Source organism: Salvia miltiorrhiza, chromosome 8 (genome assembly GCF_028751815.1).
Source record: "Salvia miltiorrhiza cultivar Shanhuang (shh) chromosome 8, IMPLAD_Smil_shh, whole genome shotgun sequence".
Taxonomy (NCBI): Eukaryota; Viridiplantae; Streptophyta; class Magnoliopsida; order Lamiales; family Lamiaceae; genus Salvia; species Salvia miltiorrhiza.
Window position 1 is genome coordinate 20966863 of NC_080394.1, and position 10691 is coordinate 20977553.

Genomic DNA, 10691 nt, shown 5'->3' on the forward strand with positions numbered 1-10691 from the left:
ATATAATCGATTAAACGTAAAATGCATATTTAAAATATGAACATATTAATCTTGATGGTATCACGACTAAGATGCAATTATATAACGTGTATTGAAAATATCGACGACCATAGTAATAGATAACCAAATTCAATATATATAATCATGATGGGAACGATATGAGGAAAGTTCAATAAAAACATGAGCAAAGTTCGACGGAATTGGGTACGATACATGTAACATCAGTAGGGATCCAGACGTATTATTAGTCTGAAGTGAAATATTGTAATCAACTGTGAAATCAAATCAAATCTTTCATTTACAATAGATTTGATTATTATTTTAATATGAAAATGGATACTAAGAAGATATGTAATAGATATGATTCATAATTAAATTACCATCATATCCCTCATTCAAAAATGGACGCCAACAAGATCAGCCAAATCGTGGCCATTAGATTAAGTAAAATTAGTGGACAGGTTTGCTTCTCACTTCTCAATATATTTGTGTTTCTCAATAGAACCTTTGCCTTTATGTATGTGTCAATCTTATGATTGAATTTTTATTTTATTTTTTTTGAGTTGGGGGAAACTTGATTAATTATTTTTTGTTGATATATGTTAAATAGGCCAGTTAATTATCTATAAATTATTGAACTTTTATCAAATTTTGATTGTGCATACAAATTTTAAAAGGTAGTCTCGTAATTGTTAAATTTTCATCAAATGTTGATTTTGTATAAGAACTTTAAACTTTAACGTGATAATCATCGAACTATTGATTTAATCTGATTTTGCTGCCAATCGAGATTTCAGCCAAATCTACTACTAACATAGCTAGCCGAATAATTAATGTGGCATAATCGACGGGGAAATAAAATGACGTCTGTGATGACATGTCGCAACCACTATTTGAAAATATGCAAAATTTTAAGTAGTAAATTTGATCATATTCTTGATTGGTAGCAAAATCATACTAAATCAACATTTCGATAATTACTATACTATTTTTTTAAAATTTGTATGCAAGATCAAAATTTAATAAAAGTTTGATAATTTACAAGAAATTAACCCTGAATAGATTTACTTTGGAATGAATAAAGTATATCTACCTTGTGTATTCTTTCTTGGCATTATTCTGCTCAATTCTTTCATAATTGCATTTTATGTCGTACTTTTCAGAAAAATAATTTATTTCAATGACTGAAGGAGAGAGGTACAAATCAATTAATTGGTCTCAATATTATCCAATTAAGGAGAATCACTATATATTGATAATTTTAAAGGTATTGTTTAAAATACAAATTATAATTAATTGAGAAATTATTTTATGTTAAAACGTTGTTTTTAATTATATCAATAGATCACTTAATTACTTAATATTTTCATCTTTTTAGAGGAAAACAAAAATTTCATTTAAATCAAATCGGAACTAACAATATCTACAAGCCAGAATGGGAAAGTCGACTTACAGATTATATTATTCTAAGAATGTAAAGTGAATGCACTAACTCACGCCACTCTATTAACCTCTCTCCGAGCACGACAAAAGTCGATCATCACATGTTTGTGTGCATACTCGAAAGCCTCCCATAGATCATCACAAAGGGAGTTCAGACCTTTATACGTATCCTGAAGAACATGAATATATAGCCAGAAGTCAATCGGTGAAGAGTACCACCGACCCGAGATCTTGTTCAAGAAAGAACTTGATACCCAACAACATCGCGTGAAGCTTCACGAGAAGCACCATAGTTATAAATTCAATAGGACGATAGACGGCTGCCATAGCTTTACCCAATTCATCTCTAACAATGAATCCAGCCCCAACCCTCTTGTCTCCCTCTTGAAAAGCAACATCAACATAAAGGCGAACGATCCCACTTTTCGGTGCTTTCCTTATGATCGAACCTTCATTCTACAAGATGCGTGGTTTTATAGTCAAGAACTAGCGTGCTGTTAGGTCCGGAGGGTCTCGAATAGGTGTATGGGGGGGAAATACACCTATGGGCTATTTTTGATGAATTCCTCTAAAAACAGAGGGATCTCTAGAATGAGATCAAAACGAAACTTTACACGCAAACTTTGACACCTGTTGACTGAAAAGAGTTTTGACCAAACATGGTTGATGACTGATACTGAAAACTCTTCAGTAATGAGTTATCAGTTAAGTCACTGGAACTTAACTGATGCACATAAGGGCTTCAGTCGAGTTTGCTAAAACAGAGATGATATAAATCTTCTTGACTATCAGAAGACAGACCGGTCAGACTGATATCATACGCAGTGGAAATAAACTTATTTCAGAATAGCCTCGGTTGAGCACGTTGTTAGTCTTAGGTTTCTCTTTGCGGTTATTCAGTATTCAGTTTATCAACAATAAGAATACAGATAAGAATGGAAAGACTGAAAGCTGTAAATAACACATAGAGTTTTACGTGGTTCGGAAAACCTTTTCCTACATCCACGGTCGGTTGATCAGACCAACAATTCACTCCGCAAGTGCTTAACTGGTGCACTGCAAACCGAACCGTGTGCTTACCGGGTGCACACAACCGTTTCACTGAAGAGACCTTACTTCAGTACCCACGCTTCACTCGCGTCGGATTTCTCACTCCTAGCACAACCTTGCACTAGGATCTCACGGAGTCAGAGTACCTTTCTGAACTCCTATTCACTCAAACACTCGGCTTCTTTCTTGCGAAAGGAGGTTTGAAAAACTTGCCAACTATACTTCAAAGAACAAGTTCTTTGGAGCAAGTTTTGACCTGGGCTTCTGGGTAAACAGATATATGCCTAAGGTCTAAGAGAATGTGTGTAATCAGTAGTGACTGATTTTGGCTTTGGAATTATTTTCTTCGATTCAAGCTTTGGGGAGATTAAGCTTTGGGCTGAGTAGCAATTTCGGCAGAGCTTCAGCTTAGGTCGTTGAATCGGTGAAGATTGAAGTTGATCCGCGAGCGCTATTTATTGGAGAGGTCTTGAATAGATCCGTTGGCGGAGACCGTCTTCGAGATTTCTTCCGTTGGAGAGCAATTCGAATTTGGGCTGAGGCTTCAATCTTCGAGGTTCCTTGTTTGGTGAAAACGGCTCTCTTGAGGGACATGAGATGTGACGTCTCTGATAAAGTAGCCACCAAATAGGAATGACCTCTGCAGAGAGGGATGATCCTGAGATCTCTGCATTTAATGCGGCTGCACGTGTACGCACGTGGCTTCCTTTGAACGTTGAAAGTTCAGTCCGATGAAGAATGTTTAACTGATACTTGACTTTAGTATCAGTCTGCTGAGTCCTCGAAGCACGCATTAAGTAATCAGTTCTGAACTGATTCTTCAACTGATACTTCAGTTGGTATCTTCAGTCTTCAGTCCTTCAGTCCTTCAGTCTTCAGTCTTTAGAACTGCTAACTAAACTAGAAACGAACTCTAACACTTGAGTTCAAAACAGTTCTAGTCTGTTACAAATCAAACCTAAGGATTTTGGTATCATCAAAATAAAACCTGATATTCCATGGGGTTCCCAACACGTGCCTCTCTAAAAGTGGTCAGAATGGAGTCATTACAACCCAGCAAATCAACAATTTCGAGCCCAAATTCTGCATGTTTAGTATCACATAAACACTTCCAAGTCACCCAGAGTTTAAACAACCACCGCTCCACACCTTCAAAGCTAAATTTGTCTTTCACCGCTCGCCATATATCATCCCTCTAAGTCATCTTAAGGGTTTTATAAATCCCAAAAATCGTTAGCTTTCCAAGAATCACGTACCAGCTCACAAAAAAAACCAAACAATGAGTAATTGAACCTTATGCATTTATACACTACGAGCAAATACCAACGAAGGAACATAACGATTGAACATATTAGCATCTATGGCAATTAGGTCATTCAACATACGCCAAACAAGGTGTCTCACTTTAAGGGGAATATTGAGAGACCAAATTTCCTTCTATCACTTAGAGCTCGTCTCAGATGAAGTAAATGTTGGCAGGCGGTAGAAATCTATGGAGAAAAGACAGCCAGATTTAATGTTATATTTTTCCCTTTTTCATCGAAACTCCAGTAACATTGATCGCCAAAATGAGAATCTTTTAGATTGATATTCAAAATATCTTCCACCAAGTAAGGCACATATACTTGTTGAAGCCGAGCAACATCCCCAACTAGTTTTAGTAATAAGGTCTGAACCATCTGAATGTCCTCATTTCGATCATGTCTTATATTTCCACATAAACTTGCACCCGTCATCCACACATCTTCAAAATCTCTAATATGTGTTGTTATACACAATTGCTCTCGTGCACTTGCAGTGGCGTGTAAGAAATAAGTGAACATCATGGATATAGGAGAGTTTCTCCGAACCACGTTAAACTGTTTGCGTGTTGTAATTTATGTCTTTTCTTTAGTTTTGTTGTATTTGCTCAAACTGTTATTCAAACTAACCAACAAACTGAACATGTACACCTCTAAACCATGCAAACTAATTATATTTTTATAATATGTACTTTGGCTCAATATTGCTTGCCTCAACTACTAAACCTATCAACATACTGACCACTTGAATTGCATTATGCATAAGCATAAAACTGTTTTTCTAGGATCATCATATAGACTCCGGTTTTTTTATCCTTTAAGCTGCACTTTGTTCATACAAAAAAGATAACTTGAAAGATTTTCTAAACGAGTCAAAACTTCCACTACATTCCGCACAAGGTTCAATTTCTAGTTCAACTGACTAGATGACGATCATTTAGTAGTATTACTAACTGATCACTCTGTTAAACATAAATTTTTCTGGACATCAGTCAGCAAACATCAGTTTGATGTTCTGCATCTTTCAAGTTGACTCAATATCAGTTTACATGCCTTAAAACTCAAGTCGAAAAAGAGCAAAAATGCTAACTGGTGTATTCACCTCCTCTCCATCCACCAATATATATTCGTCTCGAAACCAATAATATTAACTTCAAATAAAAAATTAAGTTACTCATCATTTCAAGTTTATTTGCTCACAACAATCAAAATATTATAATTACATACATGATCCAAAGACATCATATATTGCACCATATTTAGATATGATAGTTATGTAAAGCCTTTGTTTTTCTTATCTCAAACTTTCACATACATTGGTTTGGGATTCTGTTTGATTTTTTTGAACTTTAAAAAGTTCATAGATTTTCATGGATTTAGGAAATCCATAGACTCTATGCAGAGTTTGATTGACTTTTTTTTATTGACTTTCATAGATTTTCATCGACTTGATAGGAATTAGGAAGGCAGCAACTACCGTTGGAACCGGAGCAATCCAGCGCCAGTCGGTGCCCAGCAAGGCAGCCAAATATTGCCGCATTAGCATAGTTGTGATACAAAAAAAATCCATCCCTACCCCTTAGACTTAGCCCACTCCTTCATTGAAGCAGCACTCTTCATGAATGGGCAAATTTTACTGATAATGATCTTTCCCATAGGCCTATTACTTGGTATCAGGTTCGTGCCAAGCACTGGAGCATAGGAGTCCTCTTCAACCTTTTCGCTTGAATGAGAAACTGGACCACTGGTATTCTGCTCCTTGGTTAAAACATCCTCTTTCGGATTATTTGTAAGAGAGGTGAAAAAATTTCAAAATCCACAGAAATCTCGTGTGATGAGATGAGATTTCTCTCTTTGTATTTTTGAAGGAGAATCCATCAAAATCCATAGAGTTTTAAAATCCACAAACTTTTGAATACCTAAAGATTTTTTTAAAACTTTTTAAAATCTATATTGAATATCTCTAGATTTTTAAAGACTTTTAAAAGTTTGAATTGAATACGCCCAAACTTTCAAAGTCCAAAAAAATCCTACAAACTCCACCACCAATACCCCTAAATTAACATTTTAAGGTTAAGAAAGTAGATTTGCTAGTGATAATGGTCTTCGTTTTCCTGATCTCAAAATTTCACATATTTCGGAAGTAACCTAACTTAAAAGGTTAAAAACGTAGATACTTTTCATAAGCTCCTACAACCATAATAACAAATACTTGTTCATTTTAAATTGTGTTTTTCATATTAGAATTATTGATAGATAGTATCTTAAATTTTCATTACAATACAATGGAAAGTTAATGAAGGACCAAATAATTCAAATTAAATTGTTTATAATTCTAAGGGTTAAGGTGCAGATAGGCCCCTCAAGTGGAGGCCCTTAGAGCGTTTCAGTCCCCTTACTAACTGTGTGTGCAAATTGGCCCCCGAACTCTAAAAAATGGTGCAGATCGCCCCCTCTGACTTAACACCGTTATGGGCCGTTAGTCAGAGGGGGCGATCTGCACCGTTTTTTGGAGTTCAGGGGCTAATCTGCACCTTTTTCCTTTTTGGAGTTCGGGGGCTAATCTGCACACCGTTCATTAAAAAAAATCACATCTCATCTTCTCCGACCAACTTTTCCGGCGTCAATCGCCGTCAGATGAGGAAAATCACGAAATCAAGTTCCCAAGCCCCAAATCGGGAATTCCAAATCGGCGTCATTGCTCCCGAAAATCACATAATCGAAATGGAAACTCGAATTCTCCCTCGAACGTCACCGCCCCCAATTGCAGAATCACCCCCAACGAATCGAACTTCGCCTCGCCGTAGGCGGTGATCGTGACCCCAATCGAGATCGAGATCATATTGGCCATGGTCTCTGATTTGAAGACGTCCTTCTTCAAAGCACGCCGATAGTGTAGATGGCGACGGGCATTGTCGGCCTTTATCACCGGATTTCGCCGGATTTGAGAGAAAGAGGCGACTCCTTATCGAGAAAAGCTAGGCGACTCCTCATCGAGAAAAGCCAGGCGGCGGCACCCAAGAGAGAAAGAAAGGGGCGGCGCCCTCCGAGGTTTAGGGCCCAAGAGAGAAAGAAAGGGGCGGCGCCCTCCACCGGCCTCGCCGGAGCTTGAATCAACGACAACGACGATCAAATTTTGAGCGAGAGAGTTGAATTAATTAAAAAGTTAAAAGGTGCATATTAGCCCCTGAACTCCGAAAAAACGGTGCAGATCGCCCCCTTGACTAACGGCCCATAACGGTGTTAAGTCAGAGGGACCGATCTGCACCGTTTTTTTGAGTTCGGGGGCCAATTTGCACACACAGTTAGTAAGGGGACTGAAACGCTCTAAGGGCCTCCACTTGAGGGGCCTATCTGCACCTTAACCCTAATTCTAAAATTAGCAAACTCTGGTCAATTTAGCAACTATAACGTGCCTATTTGATTGTGGCAATCATCTATCAATTCTATAAAGCAATACATTTTTGAGAGCCCACAGCAATTCTCTATCCTACGTGGCGCTCTCAAAAGTCTCTATTTCGATTTATCTAAATTCTACCTTTTACGCCTTCGAAAAAACTCAGCTTCTCACAGTAATCAATCTGCAAATACCTTGATTTGGTATTTTCTCCCCATCGCTTGATCTATGGCGCAAATTTCTCTCTCCATATCAATGCAAATGCCCTAATTTGGTATCTAACGCTCTACCATAGGAGCCTCCGAGGCATGCCAGCTCTTCTCTGACGCCCTACCATATATGCGGCCTCTCTTGCTCTCCCATCGCCTCTCTCCCATTCCCAAATCTATAATCCTAAGTCGTTGCCGCTAGCTTCATCTCCTCCAGTCGCCGCCGCCGCCGACTGCAGCTCACCAGGGAATGCCCCATTCTTTTCAACATTGAGCTCAAACACGTTTGGTTCCAGAACCGCAGGTGAGTGATAAAAAAAAATTACTCTTGATTTCTAAGAACCATTCATCAATTTAATTATCATTTAGGTTCTTGCTTTTTTTTTTTTTTTTTTTTTTTTCTGATTTTAATGATGTAAATTTCGATTTTTATGATGTTAAATTTGGAGATGGAATATATGTGACAGCTGAAAAGGCATAATAGATTGCTATTATAGACACGTCGAATCCACTCCCCTTGGTATGATAAATACAATATGATGTCAATCCTGCAGTTGTTATTGATCAGGTAAAGAGGTGGATGAGAGAATGGAAAAGTGTATTTGAGGTTTTAACAAAGAATTATCCAACAAATTAACCAAGAGATTTACTTGGATGAAATTATTTTCTTTCTGATTGAGAATAGAACTATGTTGTAAATGTCAATTTTTTTAGATAAAGCATGACAATCCATGAATGATTCAAACATATCTTTTGTATTCACTATGATATTCAAATGAATGATTATTAATTTTTGATGCAATGATATGCATAGCCAATTATTAAAAAATAAACAAAAACTTTCAGTGGAAAAAATTTTCTTGGAATTATTGTGTATGTTTTATTAGCCTATAATGCAAAGCTCTGCTAAACTTTGTTTTTCTTTACAACTGTAGGTAAAATTCCGTATTATACCATGCCTCCCAAGAGGAATGCAGATGAGCCTTCTGAGGCAAGGATCGTCACTGAACTTGGGAAGGAATTCAACATAGATGAAGTTTATGGCAGCGAATCAACTATTATAGGCAGTTTGAAATCAGTGAATGACTTCAATCCAGTTGAAGTTCCTTCAAATTCCCCTTTGAATTTTGATATGGTGATGCTTGAGGTTGGCTTTCTCTCTGAAGTTCATCTCATATGATAGGGCCTCGTGTGTACCTGTGTATCTCCTCAATAGACTCCAGATCAGCGTGATCTCTGCGTCTAATTGACTTATAAAATATGATTAAGGGTTGATCAAGAAAGCTCTTGGTCATGTTAACCGATTAGTGATTTCCATTTCTGCAATTACTACTATTTATTCACCATAATCAATGATACGCAGGACAAAGAACCACCTCAGGGCAATGATGACGATCAGCCCATGGCATCTGGAGAAGAAGATGGAAAAGTTAATGCAAAGGAGAAATCTGCTACTGTCAAGCAAAATGAAAAGCTGTATGTTGAGGAAGGCATGCTAAATACAAAGATGAGAAAAGCAGGCGGAAAAAGAAAAATCAGCCATCTGCGATGAAATATGATGGAAACGATGATTACGACTTCAAGGTTGACTACACGAAGGACTCAGCCATGGAAACTGGAGATGAGGTTGAAGATGATGAAACTAAGAAGAATAGATTTGAGCTACCTTCTGGAGTAGAGTTGGACAATGAATGACCAAAAAGAGAGATAGCCATTGATGACTGTGAGTTTGAGTTTGTGAAAGTGCTATAACTTTTGGTAAATTACTATACCCCTATTTTTGTTAGTGAATGGATTTGAGTTACATTGATTCATTGCATTGTCTAATCAGGCGGAGGGGTGATATTCTTATATTGTATGAAGTTTCAATTGCATGAAGTTTCGCTTTTTATGATGTTTAATCCTCAAACATTATATATTGTCCATATAGGCAAGCTGGAAAGCAAATACTAGGTGTCATAATCTTGCTTATAAGATATAAAGGCAAGCAAGAGCTATGCAACCTGCCTCCATCCTATCTGTATTTGTGTATACACCTAAAAAATGCTTCATGCACTCATTCTTCTCCGTATCATTCTGTGTATTAGCAATTGTTCCCATTTTTCTGATTGAGAGACATCTGATACTTCAATTTGGTTTGTGAAATTGCTCCAGGCTTGAATGATGCTCTTAGTGGATTCCCAAGTAGAGAAGCATCTTGATTTCGAACAGAAGTCAGACCATTTCCTTGACTTTATTGTTTACACACATGACCCCAACAGGAATATTTCTTTAATGTGGCACTCATCTGTGCCTAGGTGAGAGTTAGTGTCTTTTCTTTCTTTTACTATTGACGGTTAATTCACATATCATATTGAGTTACTTTGCTACATGTTTCATTGGATTTGTTTTAGTGTACTGATGAAGATAAAATGTTTGATTTTTGCCACATTATGTCTCTGCTGAGTTAATTTGTGTTAGTTTCTTGTAGGGTGAAGAATGTTAGATGATTTCTGTTACTAGAACATATTTTCATCTGCTTCATCTCAACATATATTTTGTAAATTTATGCTCATATTACGACTGATGGAAATGGTAGGAAGACTGCTATGAGGAGGCAGAACAAGAAATTTTAGAGGAGGAAAAAGAGGTATGAATCAATGCGACTCAACTCCTGTTAGCTTTATAAGAAGTGTTTGAAAATGTGGATAGCCAAAGGATTCCACGACATTTGATTCTTATCATCAATTCATCATAATGTAGAGATGAGGCACTTATAAAACTTTTTTTTTTCATAATACCTAATGGAATTCTTCATGCATCTTTATGCTATTTAGGAAACAAGATTTGAGTTGCAATTTAAAACAATAGTCATAGTTTTTATAATATCCATCTTCCCCCCGACTTGTGCAATAATTTTAGAAAATAGTTGATTGTTAAATAAGCTCATTAGTTCTGTTTGCTAGATTGTGATTCTTGTCATTGTTCATTCATTGCTGAAAACTTTTGTGGATTTCCCTGTTGATTACTTTGATCTCTTCAATTACATTTTTAAGAAAGATAAGGACTGCCATCTTTATATGTTATATGCGATTAGCAATCATTATGGTGGCCTGAGTGAACCATTTTGTACTTTTTATAACCTTAGGTTGTTGATATTTTCAACATTTGCCTGACATATGATGAAAGCGAACACCTAGGAAGCTTCTGGTGTACCACATCATCCAAACTGAAGTGGCTGTGAGTTTGTAACTTTCATTGGGTAATGTAGTTGGCTGGGTAAAGGCAGTTGGTTTGTAAGGAAAAGGTTTA

At 36.9% G+C, this 10691-nt stretch overlaps 1 protein-coding gene across 2 annotated transcripts; it reads left to right on the top strand.

Moving 5' to 3' along the window:
• Positions 1-7269: 7269 nt before the first annotated feature.
• LOC131001794 (guanine nucleotide-binding protein-like NSN1) lies at positions 7270-9830 on the top strand. Of its 2 annotated transcripts, XR_009094034.1 has the most exons (4): positions 7270-7704; positions 8336-8547; positions 8764-9158; positions 9555-9830. XR_009094034.1 is itself a non-coding variant. In XM_057928387.1 (3 exons), exons 2-3 carry the CDS (start codon positions 8356-8358, stop codon positions 8950-8952), a joined length of 381 nt encoding a protein of 126 aa, XP_057784370.1. In that variant the 5' UTR covers positions 7288-7704; positions 8336-8355; the 3' UTR covers positions 8953-9213. The 2 variants fall into 2 exon arrangements, 1 of the variants encoding a protein (XP_057784370.1); XM_057928387.1 differs by lacking the exon at positions 9555-9830 and having other exon boundaries at positions 7288-7704; positions 8764-9213.
• The last annotated feature ends 861 nt before the right edge of the window (positions 9831-10691 follow it).

Coding starts and splice junctions, on each gene's coding strand:
- LOC131001794 (XM_057928387.1), top strand. CDS start 8,356: ATGCCTCCCAAGAGGAATGCAGATGAGCCTTCTGAGGCAAGGATCGTC. Junction 8,548..8,763: donor TTGATATGGTGATGCTTGAG/GTTGGCTTTCTC, acceptor AATGATACGCAG/GACAAAGAACCACCTCAGGG.